General features: G+C 44.2%; 4 protein-coding genes across 4 annotated transcripts; 2 read left to right on the plus strand and 2 right to left on the minus strand.

The window, feature by feature from the left end:
* Positions 1-22: 22 nt before the first annotated feature.
* Positions 23-6,322, minus strand: LOC311250170 (uncharacterized protein). Its single transcript, XM_084341745.1, has 5 exons — positions 6,178-6,322; positions 4,681-6,082; positions 3,905-3,962; positions 2,689-2,737; positions 23-2,593 (listed from the first exon to the last, which is right to left on the minus strand). Exons 2-5 carry the CDS (start codon positions 6,063-6,065, stop codon positions 1,188-1,190), a joined length of 2,898 nt encoding a protein of 965 aa, XP_084197871.1. The 5' UTR covers positions 6,066-6,082; positions 6,178-6,322; the 3' UTR covers positions 23-1,187.
* An 875-nt stretch (positions 6,323-7,197) lies between these two features.
* Positions 7,198-11,691, plus strand: LOC311250233 (uncharacterized protein). Its single transcript, XM_084341814.1, has 2 exons — positions 7,198-7,473; positions 8,742-11,691. Exon 2 carries the CDS (start codon positions 8,757-8,759, stop codon positions 10,770-10,772), a length of 2,016 nt encoding a protein of 671 aa, XP_084197940.1. The 5' UTR covers positions 7,198-7,473; positions 8,742-8,756; the 3' UTR covers positions 10,773-11,691.
* Positions 11,692-13,058: 1,367 nt separating this feature from the next.
* LOC311250874 (elastase-1) lies at positions 13,059-18,568 on the plus strand. Its single transcript, XM_084342994.1, has 7 exons — positions 13,059-13,150; positions 15,087-15,416; positions 15,529-15,638; positions 16,877-16,971; positions 17,047-17,327; positions 17,612-17,775; positions 18,221-18,568. Exons 2-7 carry the CDS (start codon positions 15,281-15,283, stop codon positions 18,398-18,400), a joined length of 966 nt encoding a protein of 321 aa, XP_084199120.1. The 5' UTR covers positions 13,059-13,150; positions 15,087-15,280; the 3' UTR covers positions 18,401-18,568.
* An 86-nt stretch (positions 18,569-18,654) lies between these two features.
* timm23a (translocase of inner mitochondrial membrane 23 homolog a (yeast)) lies at positions 18,655-22,365 on the minus strand. Its single transcript, XM_084342995.1, has 7 exons — positions 21,946-22,365; positions 21,690-21,748; positions 21,490-21,583; positions 20,450-20,534; positions 20,289-20,347; positions 19,947-20,057; positions 18,655-19,478 (listed from the first exon to the last, which is right to left on the minus strand). Exons 1-7 carry the CDS (start codon positions 22,049-22,051, stop codon positions 19,357-19,359), a joined length of 636 nt encoding a protein of 211 aa, XP_084199121.1. The 5' UTR covers positions 22,052-22,365; the 3' UTR covers positions 18,655-19,356.
* Between the last annotated feature and the right edge of the window lie 4,433 nt (positions 22,366-26,798).

Below are 26,798 nucleotides of genomic sequence, written 5' to 3' on the forward strand. Positions count from 1 at the left end.
GTGGGTCAAACATGACAACGTGTCAGAGAATCAGTGTGTTTTTATTCAGTTTTTGTCAGTTGTGTTCAGAATAATCATTTATAGTAGATTCTGTTTTGTATTGTTGTCCACACAAGAATCATTTGAGTTGATTGAGTTATTTTTATTTTTCACTTTTTTACATTTTGAACGTTTTTATGATTGAAACACGATAATATACATGATAATAACACACACACACACACACACACACACACACACACATAAACACACAGATACAATACATACAGTAGTGTTACCCAGATCATTAACAGTAGCTAGATAATGTTAGCTTTCTATAAAATAGGCTAAATAGTTGATACATTATAATAACACATACTCTTTCACACAATAGTCATGAATGACACACACACACACACACACACACACACATGCACACACACACACACACACACACACACACACACACACATTGAAACAAAGGAAACACAACAGAAACACAAAGCAAACTGTCAAACAAACCAAAAACAAAACATAAAAAATGAACAAATGATGTGAATAAATGATTTTAAAATGTTTGTCAGGTCCAAATGAATTGTTCTGTTTATCTCTGTGTCAGAACTCTGACAGTCGGTTCAGCTTCTAACGAGGTTTGTCAGCCAATAGTATCACACAGTTTGTATCACGTGGTGACTTTGTGTCGTAGTTGCCAGTTTGTGGGGGAAAAGATTAACTTTCAGGAAGCTAGAGTTAGTAAAGTCAGCTAGTGCACAACCTGGCAACCACCTGAGGGGCCAGATGATGGGATCAACAGCGGTGTTGTGACGTGAATGTGATGGAAGGAGGAGATGGAGCTCCACATTTAGAGCCTGAATGTTCTCAATAACACCTTTAAAGAAACAACATGGTGGATATTAGAGTTTTTCACCGTTCAGCTGCAACACAATATTGTTCGTCACCATCCAGCCGCCTCACTGTCTCCTCTTTCGCAACTTTCTCTGAGCCAAAACCAAGCCCCGTCCACTCCGGTGCAGCGCTGTGCACTCTGGGTGTTGTAGTCTTTCTGCCTTTTGAGTAGAAGTGAACACCACAGCCCTTTGACTCTGTTTTCTCTGCTCATGTAGCATCAAGTTCAAAAATATTTGTCTTTCTACTGCAGAGAGAGACAGTTTTATTTCAGGGCGTCTTTCCAGAGATGAGATCCTTCTTTACCTGCTCTGTTCCACTGTCACACACACCTTCAGGGGGGAGATCTTCAGTTCATTCCCAGTGTGAATGAATGGAAACACCCTCTCAGTGAAAGTGTGTGTGAAGGTGTGTAGGTGTGTGTTAGTATCAGGATCAGAGAACGACAGCTTTCCTCTGCTCCAGTCCAGATTCACTCTGATCCTCTGGAGCTTCTTCTGCACTACTAGACCAGTGGATGGAGCTGATGGTGACTGCACTGAGTATTTACCAAAGGATAACATTATTATCCATAATCCAGACGGTATGCGTCCCTTCCTCTGGACAGACTCTCCTAACACACCCAGTGACCAGACTGTACTGTCTCCAACCTCGACGTCCCAGCTGTGAGTCCCTGAGTTAAAGCCCTCAGAGCCCAGGACAGAGAAGAACTCATCAAACCTCTCTGGATTATCAGGAAGCTGCTGTCTCTCTCCTGCTGTCACACTGCTCAGATCTTCAGACAGGATGAGTTTTGGATGAGCAGTGTTTGGGTCCAGAACCACAGGAGTGTAGGAGACCATGTCCTTCATCTTGCTCCAGATGTTGAAGCTCAGGTTGCCCAGGTGTTTGGCCTGGTCTATCAGAGCTCCTGAGGGCAGCTGTGGATCCTCCAGCAGGAGGCGCTGCTGGACTCTTTCCACTGCAGCCTTGTAGTTGTGCAGGAATGAGACGTCTTCAGCTCTCAGCTCCTCCTCTGTGGCTCTGACTGTGTGTGAAAGAGCTGCTATCTCTCTGCTCAGAGCCTCCATCTTCTCCTTCATCATCTGACACTTCTGCTCCTCTTCCTCCCTCAGTGCAGCCATCCTGGCCTCCTCTTCCTCTTCTAGAAACTGGTGAAGCTTCTTAAACTGCTCCTTAATCTGCCTCTCTGTGTGTCGGGCCTGGACCTTCATGTGTTCTGCTGTCTGATCAAACTTCACTTTAACTCCTTCAAAAACCTTTAACTTCTCCTTTAAAGGCTCCAGAGTTTCCTGAAGTTTCTTCTTGTGTTGTCGTACAGCTTCATCGATGGGTCTGAATCTGTGGTTGGTGTGTTGTTCTGAGTCTCTGCAGACGAGACACACCGGCTGCTGATGGTCCAGACAGAAGAGTTTGAGTTTCTCAGAGTGCCGACTGCAGAGATCCTCTGAAGCTCTCTGATCTCTCTCCTGTAAGAAGGTCTCACACAGGTTCTTTAACACCAGGTTTACAGGTGGTTGTTCCTTTGAAGATCTTCTCTTACAAACTGGACACTCAGGTGTTTGTCTCTGTGTCCACCAGCTCTGCAGACAGTCTTTACAGAAGCTGTGGCTACATGACAGAAGGACGGGCTCTCTGAAGACATCATGACACACCGGACAGCAGAGATCCTCCTCTAACCTGGAAGCCATTTTGTCTCTGAGTGACGCTGGGAACACAGCAGACAGTACAGTCAGTCACAGCTCCACTTCCTCCTTCACTTCACTGAAGTTTACTTTCAGTTCTGGTTCTGGTCGGACTCACCTTCAGTGTGTGGAGCGTCTGCAGTGTTGTAGTTTCCTCCTCCTCTCTCCTGTAGATGAACTCACTCAGAGGACGTTGTTAGTTCAGTCTGAAGGTGAATCTGATCGTCTGTTTGTGGGTCTGTACTTAAGAGACACACACAGACACACACACACACACACACTGACAAACTGTTTCCTGGTTTGTCTCAGGTGAGTCAGATGAGGGCGGAGCTTTGTCAGACCTCTGCTGAATGCTGATTGGTTCACATGTGACTCGGGGGAGTGTTTCAGTCCAAAGTCCTGATTCACTGCTGGAAATGTAGTCTGATACACTTGTTGTTGTTGTTGGAGGGGCTGTAGTCCATCAGAACCAGCGCCAGCACTGCCTGAACTGTAGTGTTCTCTATTATCTCATTTACTCACCAACGTTACGTCCTGAATGTTTGACGCTTAAATTATTTTTACTCTAACAACAATTTAATTGCCTCGTTATCTCAGATTTGTTTTAATCACGTCTCAATAACTAATCTCATTGTCATGACTTCATCACTGATTCATCATTCAACAGGATGTGCAGGGAAGTTTGGTCGTTTCTGAGCGGGAACACAGTTTGAATAAAAACAATTAAAATTCAATAAAAGTGGCCGTCACTCATTTTTCATGTTCAGATGCAGAGTGTGGAGGAGAACATCAGGCCTTCACTCAGTCACATCAAAGTTGTAATTGCCAGAAAATAGAAAAAAAAACAGTTAAATTTAAAACCATCTTCGTCTCCGGAGCAGCTCCATGTGTTAGAAAAGGTCGTTTGTCGTCGGGCTGAATCAGAAACCATCTCGTCGTCCTCGGTTTGACTCTGACTTGGATCCTTGTTGCGTCTCTCAACCTCAGAAACATCAACAAGTTGTCTAACAGATCATTCTGAGCTGTAAATGTAACCAGAGCTGATGTTTGCTGCCTCCTGCAGGCTGCACAACCCACAGCTGCAGAAAGAAAACCTGCACAACTCATCACATCCAGGCAGCTTTCAAACATGTCTGGAGCTCACTGTCACTTCATTCATGTTTCTGGTTTCACTTCTTCTGTTGTCTTTATTCATTGTTTGCTCATTTTTCTCATTCTCTCATATTTATATTTGCATTTTTGACCTTTTCTGAAGGGAGAAACAGCAGAGAGAGATTCAGATCTTCAGTCAGCAACATCACATGAACCCAAACTGAGACGTCCACCTTAAATACAGAGCGACTCGTCCTCTCACTGAACAGACGACTGACAGCAGAGTTCAACTGATGGAGACTGAAAACACACAGAATCACAATCATTGTGACTTTATTACATCAGAAGGGGAATAAACATACATTTACAGTATTTTCCATCATTTAATATATTTTATTTTATTACAAACATTTCATATGTGTCATAAAACTTTGATTGTATTGTTTGGAAACTTTATAATCTGGACTAGAATTTGAAATAAAGTTTTTGGATCTGAACAAAGAAACATGCAGTTATTAATTGAATTGTTTATTTGTGCCGGTTTAGGCAGCTAGAGTTAGTAAAGTCAGCTAGTGCACAACCTGGCAACCACCTGAGGGGCCAGATGATGGGATCAACAGCGGTGTTGTGACGTGAATGTGATGGAAGGAGGAGATGGAGCTCCACATTTAGAGCCTGAATGTTCTCAATAACACCTTTAAAGAAACAACATGGTGGATATTAGAGTTTTTCACCGTTCAGCTGCAACACAATATTGTTCGTCACCATCCAGCCGCCTCACTGTCTCCTCTTTCACAACTTTCTCTGAGCCAAAACCAAGCCCCGTCCAATCCGGTGCAGCGCCGTGCACTCTGGGTGTTGTAGTCTTTCTGCCTTTTGAGTAGAAGTGAACACCACAGCCCTTTGACTCTGTTTTCTCTGCTCATGTAGCATCAAGTTCAAAAGTATTTGTCTTTCTACTGCAGAGAGAGACAGTTTTATTTCAGGGCGTCTTTCCAGAGATGAGATACTTCTTTACCTGCTCTGTTCCACTGTCACACACACCTTCAGGGGGGAGATCTTCAGTTTATTCCCAGTGTTAATGTATGGAAACATCCTCTCAGTGAAAGTGTGTGTGAAGGTGTGTAGGTGTGTGTTAGTATCAGGATCAGAGAACGACAGCTTTCCTCTGTTCCAGTCCAGATTCACTCTGATCCTCTGGAGCTTCTTCTGCACTACTAGACCAGTGGATGGAGCTGATGGTGACTGCACTGAGTATTTACCAAAGGATAACATTATTATCCATAATCCAGACGGTATGTGTCCCTTCCTCTGGACAGACTCTCCTAACACACCCAGTGACCAGACTGTACTGTCTCCAACCTCGACGTCCCAGCTGTGAGTCCCTGAGTTAAAGCCCTCAGAGCCCAGGACAGAGAAGAAAACATCAAACCTCTCTGGATTATCAAGAAGCTGCTGTCTCTCTCCTCCTCTCACACTGCTCAGATCTTCAGACAGGATCAGGTCTGGATAAGCAGTGTTTGGGTCCAGAACCACAGGAGTGTAGGAGACCATGTCCTTCATCTTGTTCCAGATGTTGAAGCTCAGGTTGCCCAGGTGTTTGGCCTGGTCTATCAGAGCTCCTGAGGGCAGCTGTGGATCCTCCAGCAGGGGGCGCTGCTGGACTCTTTCCACTGCAGCCTTGTAGTTGTGCAGGAATGAGACATCTTCAGCTCTCAGCTCCTCCTCTGTGGCTCTGACTGTGTGTGAAAGAGCTGCTATCTCTCTGCTCAGAGCCTCCATCTTCTCCTTCATCATCTGACTCTTCTGCTCCTCTTCCTCCCTCAGTGCAGCCATCCTGGCCTCCTCTTCCTCTTCTAGAAACTGGTGAAGCTTCTTAAACTGCTCCTTAATCTGCCTCTCTGTGTGTCGGGCCTGGACCTTCATGTGTTCTGCTGTCTGATCAAACTTCACTTTAACTTCTTCAAAAACCTTTAACTTCTCCTTTAAAGGCTCCAGAGTTTCCTCAAGTTTCTTCTTGTGTTGTTGTGCAGCTTCATCGATGGGTCTGAATCTGTGGTTGGTGTGTTGTTCTGAGTCTCTGCAGACGACACACACCGGCTGCTGATGGTCCAGACAGAAGAGTTTGAGTTTCTCAGAGTGCAGACTGCAGAGATCCTCTGAAGCTCTCTGATCTCTCTCCTGCAAGAAGGTCTCACACAGGTTCTTTAACACCAGGTTTACAGGTGGATGGTCCTTTGAAGATCTTCTCTTACAAACTGGACACTCCCGTGTTTGTCTCTGTGTCCACCAGCTCTGCAGACAGTCTTTACAGAAGCTGTGGCTACATGACAGAAGGACCGGCTCTCTGAAGACATCATGACACACCGGACAGCAGAGATCCTCCTCTAACCTGGAAGCCATTTTGTCTGTGAGTGACGCTGTGAACACAGCAGACAGTACAGTCAGTCACAGCTCCACTTCCTGCTTCACTTCACTGAAGTTTACTTTCAGTTCTGGTTCTGGTCGGACTCACCTTCAGTGTGTGGAGCATCTGCAGTGTTGTAGTTTCCTCCTCCTCTCTCCTGTAGATGAACTCACTCAGAGGACGTTGTTAGTTCAGTCTGAAGGTGAATCTGATCGTCTGTTTGTGGGTCTGTACTAAAGACACACACACACACACACACACACACACACAGCGACAAACTGTTTCCTGGTTTGTCTCATGTGAGTCAGATGAGGGCGGAGCTTTGTCAGACCTGCTGAATGCTGATTGGTTCACATGTGACTCAGGGGAGTGTTTCAGTCCAAAGTCCTGATTCACTGCTGGAAATGTAATCTGATACACTTGTTGTTGTTGTTGGAGGGGCTGTAGTCCATCAGAACCAGCGCCAGCACTGCCTGAACTGTAGTGTTCTCTATTATGTTATTACTTTTATTAAAGGTTCATCACTTTCTGAAACTTGTCAAGAGGAAATATTGACCTCAAAATATATTAACTTAACACCAATGTCTTCATGTTCTGTTTATTTGCTGTCCGGCTTTGATCCAAAAACAAATTACTCATGTTTATTCAACATAACTAATTTTAAATTATAACAATCTGTATGAAAGTATTCAGATTGAGCCACACTGAGATATTTAGATCACAGTATTTGTTGTATTGAGAGACAGGAAGCAGTGAAACAGCTGTTTCTGTTGACCAGTTACTTTCACACAGTCTGTTTTGACAGCCACAGTTGAAAAGGTTCTGGTGGCAGCCGACCCGTCCTACAATCCCAAAGCGTAGCACCTTTAAACCTCTGTGTCCTGGAGTGTGCAGGCTTTACGCAGTTTTTTGTTTATGAGGAAATATCTGCACAAACATCGATAAACGTGTAAATATCTATGTGACATACATGTAATTTGACTGCCCTGACTGCTGACCTGATCCTGACTCAGAATCATGATGCTCATTAGCCACTCATCCGCCCACCGTTGTTTCATGCACACGCACACACACACACACACTGACACTGGTCGGAGATTGGACGGGAGCTAATGAGATGACAGCTAATCCTCGGAGCTGAAGGAAGAGCACTGTGATGGCCCTCTCTTTTACACACATGCACAAGGAGGAATCCTCAAATTCACAACGATGCCAAGTTCACATGACATCGAGCTAAAGACGCCCTAAAAACAGACGAGTGTGTGTTTGAGGGCGGCTGGAAACAAGAAGGGTGGTTTTCTGAAGAGGTGAGCGAGGAAGAGGAGGAGGCAGAGACGCCATTAAGCACCACCGGCTGTGTGGCAGCACAGAGGCCAAAAAACGACACGAGGTGCATTTTTAAAGGTAAGATTTTATTGATCTCTTTCATCTGACATCGCACTGTATTTTCATTCACTTCTGTGACTTTACTGGGTGTTTGTTCCTCCAGTGCAGACAAATTATAAGGTAGTCTGGGTGTCAGCAGGTCAGAAACACTGCCAGGTCAGGTTTGGGATGAAGTGACAGTTTTATTTTAGATTTTACAATAAATTCATGTGTTTGTGCTGCTAAATCAGTTAGAGCAGCACTGACTTTCAGTAAGTGAGGCAATGAAGAACGAGCATAATCTGCTTTTAAACGCATCAATAAATAAATATAGGCTAATATAAAGGATGTAAAAACATGCCACTGACTCTCCTGGGTGATTAAGTTAATCATAACTTCTTATAACCTCCTCTATTCTCTCTTTTTCTTTGTCTCTTTTGCTCCTTTGTCTCCAGACAAATGCTCTCTTAAACTGTCTCAATCAATCTGCATTTTAATAATCTGGATTGTGTAATCCCATTAGGCTAATCTGGGAGTGCCTGTGAATGTGTGGGCGTGTGTGCGCTAACTGGGATGAGGGTGTGTGTTTCAGAGTCAGAGAGAAGTTAAAAAAATGCAAAGAAATAGTTCAACATTTTGGGAAATACAATCGTTCATTTTCTTGCAGAGGGCCAGACGAGACGATCTGTACAGTAAATATGAAGCTTGAGACAGCAGCCGTTTAATTCAGCCTGGCATGACGGCTGGAAACGGGGGAAACAGCTTGCCTGGCTTTGTCCTAAGGGAACAAAATCCACCTGCAAGCACCTTTAAACCTCATCAATTAACCAATTAAGTGTTAAAACTATAATTTGTAGTTTTACAGGGGGGGTTCTGTATGTGGGAGGACTATTTCTTGGCAGGGAGCAGTGACGGCAAAGACACCAGGCAAGCTGTTCCCCCTGTTCCCACTCTTGGTGTTGAGGGAAAGCGTGTATCTCATTTGTACTAAAAGTGTAGGGTACATACGAAATGTACAGCGCCAGAAAAGTCATCGAGTGCAGCCCGTTTACCGGTTCTTAACTTGTTTGGTGTGTGACGTCATAGGTCAACCGGACGAAGGTCAAGTAGCAACTAGCTGAAACAGTGCGTCGAGTCGGACACCTTCAATAAATCGATTCTCCCCTGGTGCTTGTGTACTGGGACAATTGAGCTATGACCGTACCTCGACTTGTGTATGTTTCTGCTGCGGTGGTCAAAAAAATCAGTGTATGGAAGTTTAATGATAAAGAGCAATTAAACACTCAACGACGTTTCTTTCTTCCCAGGTTGGTGCTGTTGCCATGGCGAGGGCTGGGCGCCCTGCGTCTGAGAGCTACATGCCAGTCTGTTATTCGGGCAGCCAGTCGCTCTCTTTCTCCAGTGAAGCTGGGACTGCAGGAACGGAGGATGAGGATGAACATGCACCCATTTTCTCCCTCTCTAAGAGCTCCATGGATGTGGTCATGGCGACGGGGCCGCCGCACAAGCGGGACCCGGCCTGGACCATAACGGACCTGAGACGCAGCTCCAGCACCAACACAACCTCTGAGCAGAACTCAGTGACACACAAGCCGCTGCACCCTCACATGTGGCAGCACCTCAAGCCCACCAACAACCACCAGTTTTCTCTTACGGCCCAAAACATGGAGGCGCACAATCGTCCTGCTGCCGTCAGCGAGCGGATTATCAACATGCAGCGCTGGAGCGAGTGTAGCGGCAGCACACAAAGCCGCAGCAGCACTCCAGACACCATCGTATGGAAAGGTGGGACCTCCCGCCCCTCGAGTCTAACCCAGGAAACCCCGCACTCTCCTGCGCCGGAGTCTCCAGTGCCCAAACCAACCACAACTTCTCCCCTCATCTCCCCTCTACAGACACCGACTTTACCACCGGAGGATCTTTTAACAACCTCTTCTTCGTTTATAATCCTGAACACACATCAGCGGAAAGACTTACTCGTGTCCTCCTCGCCCCTACCCTCTCCACTGCTGCCTCCCCTGCAGCCTCACACCTCCTTACCCTTGCCGGCTAACTCCCCCAATCTCCACCAGCACACCAGCACAGACGACGAAGGCTTCCTGGAGAATAACTTGCTTTCTTTCCCATTCCCTTCCCCGATCCCGTCGTCTGTCAGCCTAGCAGAAGGAGTTGCGTCACCAGATCCTGGAAGCCTCGTCGATGACGTGATTGAAAAACCGCACAGTCCTGGAAGCACGCAGTTATCAGAGAGTGGAGGAGTTGGAAGTCCAGCGCAAATGTCGAGCTGCCTGACGCTGAATTCTCCAGCGAAGAGGCAAGAATCAGGAGCGTCAGTCTGCTATCTTGAGCTGCCCTGGCAGACGGGGCAAAGCTGTCCGACAGGCCGGAGCTGGAAGTCACCCCTTGTTTCTTCTGTGAGCGACTCTCAATTGGGTGACTGCTGCAAGTGCAACTTAAACACCAGAGGAGGCATCAAAAAGGTTGAGGCGTTAAGGGAGGAAGGGACAATGACTTCACGGCTGGAGCTCGTAGACGCAGCGGTGCAGACGATCACTCCGGCCGGCTCCTTGTGGGGCCTCAGGATGAACACGTCCAACTCCAACATGGGCTCCCACTCCATCTTGGGCTCGCCGCCTGGATCAAGATTGAACCTGAAGTCCTCGGTGGGCTCCAACTCCAATTTGGTGTCGCCATCCTCAAGCATGTTCCCAGTGAGCAGTGGAGAAGAGGAGGAGAGACGTGGAGAGACGTGGAACTCCCCACAAGATCTGGAAGGGAGGAGGTCATGTCTGAAGAGCCAGGGGGAGGACAGGGACGAGCTGGGGAGGAGGAGCAGCATGAAGCAGGTGCAGTGGGACGAGGACGGGATGACGTGGGACGTTCATGGAGCATCTGTGGACCCGGAGGTTCTGAGCACCGCCATACTGAAGCACCTGGAGGTCCAGAACAGCCCCCGACCGGTTAGACGTACCTCGAAGAAGAAGAAGGCACCAAAGCCTCCTGTCATATCAAACGTGGTGAAGGCCATGACCCCAGAGCTTAATCCACCTGTCATGATCATTACGTCGACTGTAGCGGAGGCCGAGAGTAAGGAGACACCAGACGAGGGGAAGGAGAAGGAGGAGGAAGGCAAGAAGGAGGTAACAGTAGAAGTTGCTCGCAGAATAAGCCGAGCAGAGGCAAGCAACGCAAAAGAAGAGGACGAGGTGTACGGAGAGGAAGCCACCAGCAGTCCTAAGTCACCCTCACGAGAGATTGCACACGGCCGCAAGAAGAGCGTGATCCGGTCGTTTAGGAGGCCGGGGTGGTGTGGAGCCTCCAGGAAGGCAGATGACTGATACTGGAGACTAATCTAATGGCTTTAAGTCCACAGTTTGCACAAAGGCACGACTAATACACTCTGAATGAAGCTCAGAGAGAGATTGGGAGCAGTTCTCACTTTCACGTAGTTTGTATCCTGCTGTTGTTGGTGAAAAGGTGGAGATGAAACTCACACAGATCCACTGTTTAGCTGTAAGGGCATCATATCTACTACAGATGGAGGGGAGGCACTCACTATTCAAAATATTTGGAGATGAAAAATATATATTCAGTTCAGTTATTTTCAGTTATAATCATTTTTGTTGTTACCGTGCGCCCACAGCAACAAGCTTAACAGGTAACTCAGGTCTTTGCATATGTGGATAAAGCAGTCTAAAGCCTTTTGTGTCTCCAGAGGAAGCTCTCTCCAGTGATGTCACTCAGTGGCTAAGCTGCATTGTGGGTAATGTAGGCAGCAGGTTCTGGAATTAAAAAAAAGTTGATATCTTTCATTCTGCTGTATCGATTTTGATCATTTGTTGTCCATAATCACGAATCAGATTACACGCAGCTTCCTCTGGAGCCACAAAAAGCTTTATACTATTTTTTTTTCCATACACTGTCTGCAGTATTTCTCCTCGAGACCTGTGAACACACTTTAATGTGTAAAATTAGCCGTTAACGTGGAGCAGCGAGTCCTCTAAGGCTATATTTTCCTGGGTTTTGCCTCTCAGGCTACATTTAGCTGCCCTAACTTGTTGGTTGTGGTTGTTAGGACTTTTTTTCCTGTAACTTCATTGCGCCCCCCTCCCCACCACTTCTGAAAAACATACATATACACTTGCTGTGTAGTGATGGGTAGAAGCATTTCTAGTGACGTCTTCATGAAAGTTACCAGTGAATTATTAAGAAAACTACCTGAATATAACAATAAAACCAAATGTCGTCTTTGTGTCTCTGCTGCTCTAAAAATGTTTGTTTTGTTTTTAAATTAAAAGGAATTAAATGAATGAAAAGTATTTTTATGGGTCCAGTTTGAAAGTATTTTTAATTTATACGATTTTGTATTTGAGCGCCCACTGATACTGATACTAATATTGATATTTGAGACTTTTAAAAGTCATATAGCAGATATTCTTTACAAATAATAATTGTGACACTGTTTCTAAATGACAATATATACAAATATATTGAGCACTTTCTGTACTACTGATAAATCTGTGATAAGTTAACAAACTATAACACTCTGTACATCTACGTCACTACATTTCAGAGGGAAGTGGTATCGTGAGAGAGGACAGGCCTGGCTAGTTGGTTAGCATGCTAACTCCTGTGAATATATTTGAAACAAAATAGATATTTGTGAAATAACATCAAACTGTTATTTCTTCGGATTCAGATGATGATTTTTGCAAAACAAAATTTAAACAACATTCTTACATATTGCTCCATTAAAGCACTTGAACGTAGCTCCACCTCAGCAAGCTACAGCTGTAAAACATTAGTGCATCAGTAATATTAAAAACATAATATTTATAATAACAGTTCTGCAGAACTGTCCTGCACATACTGTAGAGTGCCAAACCCTCCCTGGTTTACAAGACACCAAAAGTTCAGTTGCCGCGGTCAAATAATTCATTTCATTTCACGTCGTGACAAAATTACAAATTATTTTGCAGCTCGGTCTTAAATAAAATATTCTGCCTTCTCTCCCACGCTTGACAGAGAAAGTCTGCAACAGCAGCTGAAGCATACTTCAAGTTTTTCATAGTCATCCAACCAAAAGAAATCATTTTAGTAAAATCACTTACATCATAAAATTTCCCCTCGCTCACACAACAAGTCTGTCCTCTAAACCTGAGTGTCTCCAAAGCTAACGGTGAAGCTCCTGAACGTAACTGCACAAACGGATCTTCTGTTTATTACACTTCACACACTTTGCTTTATTTAGCTCTGTTTTAAGAAACAGCCTTTGTGTTTGTGTTTGGTTTTCCACACTTTTTCTTTTCGAGTTTTGTTTGTTATAAATCTTTGAGCCTATTTGAACGTGAGACAACATAATCTCCTCCAGGCAGCATCTCCCCTTTCATTACAGCTGACAAACGAGTTGACTGTTATGGTTGCACATGTCAGGATTTACTCAAATATTTACTCAGATGATCACATCGGAGGCGACTCAGCTCAAACATGTTGTATAAGAATAAAAACAGAGCCATGAAACTCTGCCTCCCTCTCCTCCCACACTCGCTCCACTCGTCAGCTGTGGACAACAAAGCAGAAAGTGGAGTTGTGTGTAAACTTGGTGAACCACAGTCGGGAGGTTTGACCATTCAGGCGCTGCCATTCAGATGAGCGGGCACATTCTCTCTCATTCACCACAGAAAAAAGCTCCACTCACTAGTGGCTTCCACTGCAGGTATTGTTGTCATATTTTCACAGATGTGTGTAGAGCAGGCGAGAGTCTCTTTGCATTTAATTAGTCTTATTTTCTGGTCTTAAAGGGTCTAAACACCCAAATCATATAAAGATGTGTGTTTCCACTGACTTCTTGTGGCGTCTGGCAGATAGTTTTAGTCCATTTGTTCTGGCTCGCTCGGCTTTGAGGCGTCTGTCTGTGAGCTTTCTGCCTCGACAGCAACAGTTTTGATCGGGACTGTTTATTGTAGAGTATATTTCCACTGACAGCTGTAAATATCTTATGGAAAATATTAGAAAGAATATATAAATATGTTTTTTTTCCTGTATGAACCAACAACAGCCAGACGGATTCTTGATTTTTGAGGCTAATACTGATTTAAAATATATATTGGCTTAACATTGCATGATAATACTTTTGAAAGAGATCCCTTAAATGAGTTTTGTTTTTGAAATTGTGATCAAGGTATGTAAGATAGTAGCTCTGTGGGGCAGTAGCCTACTTATAGCCCTTTTCCACTGGTCAAAAATCCCACTTAAACCCACTAAGATCAGCTTTTGTGTGCAATGGGAATGTTTAAACTCTGCATTTACACCCGGGTCAACTGACTCTGCGGCAGACACGGGTTTTTATCACCTCGGCTCGGCTTCAATCCAAACGTAAGACCGCGGTGAACACGCTAAATTCAAATTATGACAATGAAATGAGTCATTTCGCTCAAAAGACTTCATCAATCGTTTCACAGACGCTTCTTTCACAATGAGTCTGTTGTTGTTTTCTCTTCTGTTACAACTGTACAACTGTATCAGTGACGTACAACGTGACGCTTCAGATAAAAATCACAGACAGGGTGTCACCGCGTTTAAAAATCCTGTGTAGACCCACTGATTTTGGTGGAAAAGTGGTCTTAGTCACAGCAGTGGTTTTAGCTAAAAGCTAATTAGCATATGCACAGATCACAGTAGCAGTGTGAACATGTTGATGTTCAGCAGGTATAATGTCAAAAATGTGCCATCTTGGTCTAGCATGTTAGCATGCTAACATTTGCTAACGAGCACTAAGTACAGCTGAGGCAAGGTATGTCTCTTTTCATATCCTGCTATTGTAACAGAAATACAAATGTGTGTGGAACCAATCACACTGCGATCTTTTGCATACTGATGAGGTAGACGTCACGTGTTGTGGCCCTGAAACGTGGCCACAATAATGCTCTTAAACCCTTCAGTTTTGCAGTTTCCGTTTGTTTGTTTGTTGGTTTGTGAGCAGGATTACACAAAAACTACAGAACGGATGTCCATGAAACTTAAACAAAGGATGGGTCACGGCCCCAAATAGACCCCATTAACATTTAGTGTGGATCCAGATAAAGGGAAGTTCTTACTTTCTTTAACATTGTGAGCTATAGAAATCTGCCTTGTTTGGGGTTGCTGATATCTATAAGTGAGTACAATTTGATCTGAATCAAAATATAAATCCAGAGCTAGCGATTTAAATGTTTTCTTTCATATTGGATTAGGCCTGATTGAATTAAGGAGGTTTGCACTGTAAAATAAACTGTAGTTTTTACCTGTGATATTAAAGTCAGAGCATCACAAAATGATTACAGCTCCTCCTCAGCAGGAAATGAATGTGTGTAAATAATTTCGTGGCGATCCGTCCGACAGCTGTGAAACATTTCACTCAGGCATGTGATTCAACCACATTTCTACTGAGTCACGTTGACACAGGATGAACTACAGTTGAGATTTGGGATATCAGAGATTGGGGTCATTCTGAGGTCACTATGTCACTCCTCTGAGCCACGTGACATGATGTTTGTTTGTGTACAGTGTTGTGTTTCCTTTGTGCTGCGTGCATGTTGGTGTACTGTGACCATACTACACTGTATGTATGTGAAAGTGCTGATGGGAGCCCCTGAAATCCTCTTTTTTCTCAGCGGCAGTAGAACATCACAGCTACAGGAGAACAATCCAGGGCTTTGTTGTGACACGGCTCATTGTCCCCGGAGGTGTTTGCTCGTGTGTGTGTGTGTGTGCTGCATGTGTACCTGTGCATGTACATCTGTGTGTGCTCGCTGCCTGGTATAAATAGCGTGGGATGTGTGCTGGCCGGTGATTCTGTGTGAAGACGATGGCCGTGCCCGGACCTCCTCTGCTTCTGCTTCTTTCTCTGCTGCTGCCGCTGCTGTTGAGCAAGGCGTCTCTGCCCGCAGCTGCATACACACTGACCCCAGGACGACAGCCGCAGCACAAGCTGCTCCACCTGGGTGAGGGCAGAAACACACCTGGAGATAGCTACGAACGAACCTCAACACATTTTTTGATTTTCTCAGTTTGTTGTGACTTTTTTTGAAAGTTTTTTGTGTTTCCTCTCCTCAGACTGGCCCAAGGACTGTGGCATGGCTCACTTCAAGCCCAACATGGCTGAGAGGATTGTGTCTGGGAACGAGGCCAGGCCTCACTCCTGGCCCTGGCAGGTCTCTCTGCAGGTAAATCTCTTTGTGGGTCGGTGTTTTAGAGAGTGGGAGCTCGTGAGCTGGGGACACTGTTAGCAGCTGCACGAGAGGCTCGACTGAACTCGTCTCCCGTCTAAAGGCTGCGTGTTTTGACCAGAATGATGGAATGTAACTAAGTAGATTTACTCAATTACTGAACTTAAGGACAAGTTGAAGTACTTGTACTTGAGTATTTCCATTTTCTACATTTTAGAGGCAAATATTACACTTTTAACTCCACTGTATTTACTTATCAGAGACATCAGAGTTTAAAATGATTATTATTCCTTTCTGTCGGCAATAAGGTGGCTCCAATTATCAGAAATATGCTGAATAACGGATCAGTTAATTGAACAGGCTGATAATCAGTTGACTCGTATATTTATGTATGTATGTATAAGTTACTTTTACATGTACTTTTGATACTTAAGTACATTTAACATCAGACACTTTAAGTACTGTTCACATGGGAGACTTCCACTTTCACCAAAGTAATATTTTAACACGATATCTGTACTCAAGTATGACTTTTGGTTACTTTAACAACACTAGTTGATGTGTTTTCATTTAAATGGATTAAATGTCAGAATATAAGTGAAAAATGACCCACGAGCCAAATGTGACGTCTTCGAATCACTTGTTCTGTCTGACCAAAGTCAGACCAAAGGCACGAGGCGCTAAGGCTTTTTAATGTTGGCAGAGCACTGTGCATTGGTATTTTTTTGATTAGGAATTATTGATTACAAAGCAAAGTCTAACCTCTGTTTTCTGGCTTCAGGTAAATAAACTCTCTTTAATTTAAAATGAATGGTTCTCCTCGTATATCAGCTTTGAGCCTTATCCTGTTTTTGATCATATTTGGGATTTGATATTCATATGGAGCATGAGACACCTGGTTAATCAAGTCCCTTTACACACATTATTCTAACAGTATTAAGGTTTCTGATCAGTCTTGAGTCTTGATTTCTCACCATCTCAGCCCCAATATTCTGCAGCAACAAAGCATTTAATTATATATTCATTGATGTATTTATATTTTAAGTTTTGGCCCTTGTACCCTCCATAGAAACCAGGGTAGTACCTAAAACACTTGAGAGCACTGTGCTTGGTGGACTGCTCATCCTCATGTACGTAATCTTTCTGTGAGAGCGACAAGGAGCATTAAAATGTTCGTCTTTGAGTTGTCCTCTAACATAACGTCACATCACTGAGGCTGTCTGTCTCTCTCGTAGGTTCGTCCCAGAGGAAGTAAACATTACATTCACGTCTGTGGAGGAACGCTCATCCACAAGAACTGGGTCCTAACTGCTGCTCACTGTTTCCAAAAGTAAGAAACTATCACAGAAATATCAAGAGAAACACAGTGAGAAGCACAGAGGCCTGACTCTAACTCTTCTCTCAGGGGTAAAGCTGAGGACGCTGGGAGCTGGAGGATCGTCCTGGGGAAGCACCAGCTGAAGCGCTCAGAGACAGCAGAGAGGATCTTCCCGGTGAAGAGGATCTACAGACACGAGAACTTCCGATACCCCGCTCACAGCGAGCTGGACTACGACATCGCCCTGGTGAAGGCTGCCACAGACATCAACCCGTCAAACTTCATCCGCTACGCCTGCCTGCCGCGCAAGCAGACCAGCCTCAACCCGGGACACTACTGCTGGGTCACAGGCTGGGGAGACACCCGGGGTGAGTGGAGGGAAGAGAGGGGACGTAAAAGGTCTGGAGGAAGCCAACAGGTCTATTGAACTTATAAGAAACAGGAGAGTTTGCTGTGAAATGTAACCCAGACTCAATGCTTTATTTTGAGATTTGAAAAGTGAGAGGATAATTACAGTCTGTAGGATTCATCCCTGTGGAGACGTTTCAGTTTGGACCAAAATGACCGAGCTTCTAGCATGGCTGCAGAAGTCCAGTAGGGAGTACAAGTAAAAATGCAGTTTTAATGATTTAACTGTATGAACACGTTTCAGGCGGGAAGGAGAACGTGTCTCTGGCAGAAGCCCTGAATCAAGCGCGCCTTCCCATCATCGACTTCAAGACCTGCCGGCAGAAGAAATTCTGGGGCGATCGTGTCCGAGACTCCATGATCTGCGCCGGGTTCAGGGACAAAGAGGACCCGCCTGCTGCGTGCCAGGTCAGTTTACAAACTACGTTGTAGTAGGGATGCAACAATACATCTTCAAGTACACAATATCGTTTCAGTTAGCTTTATTTTCTCTGAAGCAGGGGAAGAATGAAACCTAACGATGGGCCGAGGGTCAAAAGTCAACATATGGAAGTTCATTTCCACCAGTTTAAGAAAAATATTACTTTTATCTCAAATGCAAACAAGGTCTTTAGCGAGTCACCGGGTCAGATTCCAACTTTTCCGGGTTGAATAAGTAATAAAATTTAAAGTTTTTTGCCGGAGAGCTGCGGATGAATTATTTGGGTCACAGTCTGAGGAAAGAAGCCGGTGACGTTACTGCTTTCGTCCACAGGGGCCGCCAGAATCAACACAAATGAAGGTCCCTCACAGCAGCTTTAAATAAAGTTTTTTTCACACCTGGTTTATAAAATCACTGCCGTCTCTTCTTCAGGGTGACTCCGGTGGTCCTCTGCTGTGCCAGCTGGGACGCGACCGCTGGGAGGTGCACGGCGTGGTGAGCTTCGGCCCGATCGGCTGCACCGTGGAGAACAAACCAAGCGTTTTCACCCGCACAGCCGCCTACATCCCCTGGATCGAGGCTACACGCATCAGGGACTTCTTCCTGCACTGAGCGTTACCACCAGACTGACAGCAAACATAAGCTCTGCTCTGTTTTATGTCCGATGTCCACAGACAGTTTTTTCTAAAAGCCACCGGGAACCGAAACCACTTCAAGATGTAAATACACGTTCTGAATGTGCAACAATTGTCTTCTAACAGTCTCCACTACGCACTACTCTGGTTTGGAGCGCTGCATAGTACACACTACTCATGACTTTTTACATCCAGTCAACATTTGTGCAATAAAATCAGCTAAAAGCAAAATCCTTGTCAACATTTCCCATTTTTTTTATTATAGTTTTTAATACAGCGGGTTTATGGAGACACATAAACAGTACGCACTTCCAGTACAGCTTTACAGTGACCTCAGAGAGCACTGCTTCAATAAATACAAGAGTAGAACTGACCGTAAGGCTTAGCTCTGTTTGTAGATCGTAAATCTCTTTGCTCTTCTCCAACTGAAGAGTCTTTCAGTCCAAAACCAGAACATGAATCCACTGCCATTCATCCAGTGAAACACTCACACCATCTTACAAATTGGCTCGTTCAACCCACATTTCATGGGTTCATTGATTTTAAAACTAGCATCACAGAAGACTAATAAGTCTCCCATAAACAAAGATATAACAAACAACACTCCTCTGTTTAACATCCTCTCAGGGTCTATTCAGATCAGTGACAGGATGAATGAAGAGAGGGCTGTCATAGGACGGTCTACATCTGGATCTCCAGTGGAATTGAGTCCGCATTTTCACATCTTCTGATTCAAAAACATCTTTGATTCCCAGTATGCTCCTGGAAAGTAAAAGTGGTGATGATGGGGACGAACCAGCGAGCTGGCATCAGCTCACACGCCCCTGAAAAGCACACTGCATTTGACCAGAGTCCTCTTAGCGCTGTGGTTAAAGGCTGTGTCCTCGGAGAGATATTTGGCCCTAATGTGGAAGCAGATGTGTGTGGGGGAGGTTAGTACAGCCTGGAGGACGATGAGGAGGAGCCGGTGATGTGGTCCCAGTTGTTGTAGAGAGCGTAGGCACCAGATAAGGCTAGACCAGCCAGACCTCCTCGGGCTACACCCTTTAATCCACCTGCAAACACACAGTTGTAGCAGAATGAGTGATGGAGCCGAGCATGAGCATCAAATAAACATATAGCCCAACCATCCGTCAAACAGCTTGTTACTTTAGTTCAGCCAGATTAGGATCAACACACTACTTCACACAGTGTGAGGTCATTTGTCAATTCTCAGAAATAATGCAGTTGGTTTTACCTTTAAGTCCTTCACAGTAACATTTCATATCAGTATCATTCATTGTTCTATCCTCTGTATTAGAACGATTATCAGGGTCGATATTCAGCATTTATCGTTTATTGGTATCAGTCATTTTTCTGTCAGACTGCCCATAAATAAACTAATTTAAAAATGTGCAACTTTGGTTTTGATGCAACATCCTTTCATCTCATCAAAACACATCTTGAAGTACTCTATTACAATTGATAACACCTGTGGGTACACTGTGCAGTAATGACAGGTATAAAGCAGAAAAGACACCTACTTCCTGACTTAAAGAGCATCCCGGTTAGCGTCCCAGCAGCCACTGTGTTGATGTCGTCTTCTGCTCCTCTGGCCTTCTCTATCACCACGCCGAAGACACTGTATAACAAGGCTGCAACGGAAGAGGGAAAAACACTTAGTTTTATTTTATAAGAGGCAGCCAAATAAAATGTTATAACACATCTGTCTTACACAGTCACAGTCATTCAGAAGAGGGAAACTTGAAAACTGACATACGAATCACCACAAACACAAATGTACATCTATGTGCATTTGTTACATTTCTATTCCTGAGATTATCTAATATGCTCCATTATTTACATTTACATTATAACGGTCTTACCAACAGAGCCCAGTGAGTTGGCCCATGAAGCACCCTGTCGGGTCACCATGTTGATGAGCCTGCAGACAGAGAAAGCAAACATTTAGAGGACAGGTCAACTAATCCATGTGTGATATTAGAGCTACTAATACTGGTAAACTGAACTCTGGCCTCATACTCACTGTACATTACGAGGTTTGGACCATGCCATGTCTCTGGTCTCCTTCAGACCCATCCTGAGACCGTTTACTGCTCCGAGTGCTGCTCCTGTCATCAGAACAAAGAAGCAGAAAGACTGAGTGACACAATCAGCAGATACAGCCTGCTAGATATCCAGAGGCTTCAGCGAGCCGTTGGTCAGCTCCTAGACTGCGTCTTCAAACAGTTCACACATGGTGATTGGGATTGTGTGCTCATTTGCAAAAACCATCGGCAACTGAAAAATAAGAGCCAAGATCCTGTCGTGTAAACTTGGCTTAAGACTTTCTACAAGATTTGTGGAACCTGACTGCAAGAACTTGCTGGGAAAAAGCCACAAGATCATCAAGATCAGGTCCAACACTGATGTTGGGCCCCAAAGTCTGACTCCTTGTCTAAGGGGACACTCACACTTGGCCCAGTTGCTCTGTACCATGCCGAAGCACGATTGTCCCTCCTCACACTACTCAAAAAACTGGACTTTGGGGGTCAAATGTGCTTGGGCAAGGTAAGGACTGCCTAGTGTGAGTGCGCCTTTAGTAAATCCCAAAGGAGATGGCAATCGAGGTTCATTTAATTTATTTCACCTTAATTTTACCAGGAATAATCCCACTAAGATTAAAAATCTCTTTTACCAGAGAGTCCAGGCCAAATCTTTGCAGACCGTTCATGTTAATCCACACTGAAGTAGCAGGATTTTTCAAATCTGGCTTTGTGCATGCAGGGAATGGAAAGAGCCATTCCAAAATGGTTGCCACAAAGTTGGAGGACACTATTGTTTTAATATCTTTGCATGCTGTAATATTTAGATTTCCTAGATTTTTTTGTTTTTGTTTTTTTATCTTTTAAATAAAATGTCTCTTTAAAAGCAGCCACAGACCACAAGTAAAGGAAACTGAATGAACTGTCTGGGGTGTCTACATACTTCTGGCCACTCTGTGCTTCTGATATGTAAAATACTAAACCTCTCCTCTTGAACAGAAGTAAACTGATTGGCACTTAGATGTTACAGGTGATCTCATACCTGTCATGCAGGATCCTCCAATGGTAAAGAAAGCCAGCTCAAACCTCCCTCTTGTCTTATTGGCACCTGTCGGAAGGATGAACTCATCTGTGTCCTAAAACACAACATCAGCAGCTGTTACCGTCAGAAAATACACCAACACATTCATCCACCGACAGAAAACAGCTACAACTCCACGTTTAGCTTTAGCTGTAGCTTACCTGAACCAGGTAACGAGGGTCGACATTGAGGTACGGGGACAGAGGACTCATTCCAGTCACTGAAATGACATTACAACATAAATGTTAGCTGACTCTTTATATAATCCAACATGTAATCACCAATTACATAAATATAACGGCTATGAAGCCAGATGACAGTACATTTGGCTGTTAGAGGTAGCTTTTAAGCTAACCACAGCATTTTGACAGGAGCTAACTTAGCTCGCGTAACAGTAAAACATTACATCAGACTTACAGGGAACACCGGCGAGCTCCGTGTTTGAGTATTCAGGGGCACCACCTCCAAAGAGACCCCCGAGACCGGCCTTGCCTCCTCCCGATCCTTGCGAGTTGTTGTCCATGGCTGTGAACGATCCGAGGGGTCACCTGGCGAAGACTGGAGCCAGGGGGTGGGGAGCTGCTGGAGATGCTAGCCGAGCCGACCTGGCTAACGCTAGCAAGCGAAGCTATGTCGCGAAACTCAAAATCCAAGACGAATTTATCAACGACGAGCTGCGGGATTCACCGGCAGCAACAGTCGCTGTCCTGTTGAGGCGTTTGTTAGATCCTTAGTGATTTATCCAAGTGAAAACACCGGGTTTTCGTTTCAGACTACCGAGCTCGGGTTCTCGTCATGCCCCTGACCTCCAGCAACATGCTCTGCCGTAAAGCGACGAATGACGCAAAGATGTCGTTACGACAACAACTGTTATCCAACCGCGAAATGTGGGGAAAAACTGACAATGTTGCTATAAAAATCATTTTCATCCCATGATTAAAAGACCACAGATATTTTAAAAGCGACAAGTTAAGCGACAAAACCGTCTTCATGACGTTAGCGAGTCCCACGATTTTACGACACCTCCACAGATCTGGGATCAGTTTACGTCACCCGAGGACTCACGATGAAGCAGGCAGGACGTCACAGGACTGACCGCAGGACAGCAGGACAGATTCACGAGGTCAAAACTGCGAATATTGTGTTTTTAGGCCATATTTTGATCATACTGGCGAAACATTTCACAAATAAACTCATAAATAATGGTGGAAGTAAAAGAAGCAACAGCCTACCACCAAGTAAATATACTCTATTACAAGTTATACTTTGGCAAACTAAAAGTACAGCAGCTACAGAGCAACATTTAGGTCCACTAGGTTTGAAGAATCACATTTTTCCTCCAACTTTTTTCTGGGTCTTTGATATCTACATAGATATATTTTGTAAAACTTTATAATATCTGTCATATCATTAAAATAAACAATTGCATGACCTCAGTATTTCTAAAATCCTGGCTACGGCCCTGGTGACAGATATACTTTGATATATTTTGCCTCTTATAACTGAATGTCCATAGAATTTTATTTTCACTTCTCATGAAACATATAAATGTTCCTTTAATTAATAATACTTTATTGATCAATCACCAGAATCAGAATTTCTTTATTGTCATCGCATACAAATAACTGAGTGAGCAGTCGTCCTGACGGTGCAGTCACACAAAACAGTTAAAGACTTGTATAAAAGTAAAGTAGGGTTAGAGTACACTATATGTACAATATGTACAAATAAATAAATGTAATAAAATATAAATAAATATACATTCACTGTGCTGTTGGAGTTAAACATCGGGGCAGTGTTCTGAAAGTGTGATTGTAAACATGTGTAGTGCTGATAAGTTCATTTAAACAACCACGATATGAACAAATCGTTTGTCCGTCTGAGCCGAGGAATGTAAACGTAAAAAAGTGACAGAATAATAAAATACCCTGAATAAATCTTCAGCTTACATGCAAAGATCAGTCTGACTCTCTTCATTTCTACTCGTCAGTGCCAAGAGCCTATTTCCATTTTATGCTAGTTTACTTTTACTCCTTTACGTTTTGGAAGCAAATACTTTCCTTTGTACTTCATTACATCTATCTGAGAACACTAATTATGAGTTACTGTGCAGATTCAGATTAATAATAACCAACTAAATTAAACCAACTTATACATTTTAATGCATTATTAAGTTAAGTCTCACATTATCCAGAGATATTATCACTCTGAAATGAGCATTTCTGTATAATGATAACTTTTACTTTGAGTACTTCAGGTACATCTTAATGTTAACAGCCCACATTTGTTCTTTTACTAGAGTCAGGTTTTGAGTGCAGCACTTTTACTTGACCTGTTGAAGCTGGTCGGTGAGGCCCCTGCAGCTCCTCCCGGGCGCCACAGGGAGGCAGCAGAGGGCTGACAGTGAACCCTGACCAGCTGTAAAAAAGGTCAAGCCTCTTGGGTCTGCAGCTCCTCAGTGCTCATTCTAATTAGGCTGATTTAATTGGCTGATTTAGTTAAATCTGTTCCCGGTCAGGACGGATACAAGTTGAATTTCCACGACTCTCTTTGCATCTGCTGGGATTAAACAACTCCCACATGACACCTGTCACGCCTTTAAATGCTTCAAATGTTTTTCCCCTAACTTTTTAAAAACCTGCTGGATGCTTACCCATGATGCAACAGAGGAGAGAGAGTGTGTTTGAGAGAGAGAGAGACCACACACACATGCACACGTACACGCACATTTGTGCAGGCGCAGGCCCCGGCCATCTGCTGCCGGTCAAAGGGACAGAGGCACTGAAGGAATTTAGTGTGTTGAATTTCCCGAATAACAGAGCATCTTATTTGGATTCTGCCATTGTATGTGTGTATTCAGAGGGGGCCAAGTGGAGCGATGAAGTTTGCCATTGTCGCCCAGTGTGGGTGTTTTCAGACTCTCTGGCATGATCTGTGAGTTAGTGTTCTCTGTGTTGCTGCCCAGTGTGCCCACTGTCTTTCCCACAATGCCCCATTCAGCCCTGGGCCTCTCTCTCTCCCTCTCTCTCTCTCTCTCTCTCTCTCTCAGACTGAGCTGCCACCCATTTTGTGCCTCTGGCTAATCATCATCATCATCCTCATCATCCTCATCATGCTCATCATCACCATCATGGTTGGGCTACGAACCAAATTTTCAGTTTTGGGACCAAACAGCCGTGATGTCATCCTCCCTATCTTTTTTTTTTTTTTTTTTCCAGCCACTCTTGTTTTCATCTTCTCCCTTCATTTCCCCCCCCTCTCTCTCTCTCTCTCTCTCTCTCTCTCTTTCTTTCTGTCTCTCTGAGCTCCCAAACACAAAAGACAGAGAGGCCACGACAGGACCCCAGTGTATGCTGGTTGTCAAGGAGACAAGGAGACAGTGTTGGGTCTTTAAACTGCCTCAGAGGGGTGTGTGGAGTTAGGGGGAGTTGGCCTTATTTACATGGGAAGAGGACAAGGGGAATGAGAGAGAGAGAGAGAGAGAGAGAGGGGTTTGAAATACAACTTTTGAGCAGCTTATAGGTTCTCGCTAAAAATCATTCCCGCCGCTCGGTCATCAAATATTTACCAAGCAAGAGGAAATCTGGAGCTGTTCATTATGTGGAGAATGCCCGTGCATACATAGTAATGTAAATCAACCTGTCTTTTTCCTCTCACTTTCTGCCTCACACACACACACACACACACACACACACACACAGCCATGCTTTTGATTGTTGGGAGCTCTGGGCCCCAGTGTTGGCAATGGTGAGAGAGCTGACTGCAGAATACATTACCAGATGCTTGAAGAGTGTTTCTTAGCAGGCTAGAAGAAACGAGAAAGCACTAAAAACTTGACTGAAAACAGGAAAAACAGACTCAGAAGTACACACCCATGCACCCCCACCCATCCCATATCCACACAGCCGTCTCTCTTTCTCACTATCGTCCTGATCCCGTCCAGAGGATTGTCTGCAGCAGTCACATTATGTCCTCTCTCTCTCTCTCTCTCTCTCTCTCCTCTCAGTGATCATGAGGGGGCTGAGGTTGCGGGCTCGACTCCAAGCCTGAAGTTCAATATCACCCCCCAAAAAACTCCACAATGAAGGCAGGAAGGGCAGGGAGAGGACGAATGAGCCACCCACTGCTGCATTCACCGCAGAAAAAACCCCCGTGTGACTCTCGTCTTTTCTCTTCGTGTACATGTGTGCTTTTAAGAAGGAAACTTTTAACTTACTTCTTTGAGAAATTTTTTTTTTTTTTTGTGAAAAGCAGAAATAATAAAAACAAACATAGGTCATGAGAGGTGCGACTTCAGGGACAGGCTGTGTAATATTTACTCTGCAGATGTTTGAGGGCGAGCTTGCACAATCAATTTCCCTTTAATTCCCCAGACATCTCCAGACCTGAACCCTCCCTCCTCCTCCTCCTCCTCCTCCTCCTCCTCTTCATCCTCCTCCTCCCTCTCCTCCTTTTTCTTTTCTGTTATACATGTGCATGCCTCGTAGAAACCATGGTGAGCTGGGTGTGTTTTCTCCTCTCTTATTACACACATCGACGTGCGTGATGTCCACTTAGACAGCAGAGAGAGAACACAGAAAAAGGAGAAGTGGGAAAAACGCCATGTTGTGGCCTTTTCCCTTCATTTTGTCTCAAGTATCCGCTGTTTTTTTTCCTCCCCTCTCTCTCTCTCAGTATCTAAGGCGTGTTTGGTGATTAGTATGCAGAAAGGAAGCTGATTTGCATAATTAAGAGCTACAGAGAAAAAGCGACAAAGTTTTTGTTAGTTTTATAGCTACGAGTTTAATAGTGTACAAAGAGTTATTCCTGCTCAAAAAAAGTTAAAAGTTCATCGTTCAACACATATTTGTTGTTTTCACTGTTTTTTAGACACACATGTAAAGTCTTTTTAAAAGGAGTTCAGAGACAAGTGGTTAATAATCACAGAAGTGGTAACAAAGTTAGTAACCTACACTTGGCACCGAAGAGTAGATTAATGTTTGTACTACACTGTTAATTGTCACACTCATAGTTTACAAAAGGCACAGAAGGCAAGCAATGCTGATCTCAAAGGCTCAAGTTAACACAGAGGACATCAGAGAGACTCCAGTAAATCAGGACAGTGGTTACTAATAATGACACGTGAAGGATGTTACGTTCACCAAATTATTCTCCGTAGTAAGGCATAATGTTTCTTATCTGAAAAGGTCATTTAATGTTATTTTCACGTACAAAATAGAATATAAAAATACATTATAAACTTGTTACAGATGTTACGACTCCATGATTTC

The sequence above is a fragment of the Pagrus pagrus genome (genome assembly GCF_965226575.1).
Source record: "Pagrus pagrus genome assembly, chromosome: 21".
Lineage (NCBI taxonomy): Eukaryota > Metazoa > Chordata > Actinopteri > Spariformes > Sparidae > Pagrus > Pagrus pagrus.

Coding starts and splice junctions, on each gene's coding strand:
- LOC311250170 (XM_084341745.1), bottom strand. CDS start 6,065: ATGGCTTCCAGGTTAGAGGAGGATCTCTGCTGTCCGGTGTGTCATGAT. Junction 3,963..4,680: donor GTGACAGTGGAACAGAGCAG/GTAAAGAAGTAT, acceptor GTGTGTTTTCAG/TCTCCATCAGTTGAACTCTG. Junction 2,594..2,688: donor AGACGCTCCACACACTGAAG/GTGAGTCCGACC, acceptor CTGTGTTCCCAG/CGTCACTCAGAGACAAAATG.
- LOC311250233 (XM_084341814.1), top strand. CDS start 8,757: ATGGCGAGGGCTGGGCGCCCTGCGTCTGAGAGCTACATGCCAGTCTGT.
- LOC311250874 (XM_084342994.1), top strand. CDS start 15,281: ATGGCCGTGCCCGGACCTCCTCTGCTTCTGCTTCTTTCTCTGCTGCTG. Junction 15,417..15,528: donor GCACAAGCTGCTCCACCTGG/GTGAGGGCAGAA, acceptor TCCTCTCCTCAG/ACTGGCCCAAGGACTGTGGC. Junction 17,776..18,220: donor ACCCGCCTGCTGCGTGCCAG/GTCAGTTTACAA, acceptor TCTCTTCTTCAG/GGTGACTCCGGTGGTCCTCT.
- timm23a (XM_084342995.1), bottom strand. CDS start 22,051: ATGGACAACAACTCGCAAGGATCGGGAGGAGGCAAGGCCGGTCTCGGG. Junction 21,749..21,945: donor GGAGCTCGCCGGTGTTCCCT/GTAAGTCTGATG, acceptor ATGTCATTTCAG/TGACTGGAATGAGTCCTCTG. Junction 21,584..21,689: donor ACCCTCGTTACCTGGTTCAG/GTAAGCTACAGC, acceptor GTTGTGTTTTAG/GACACAGATGAGTTCATCCT.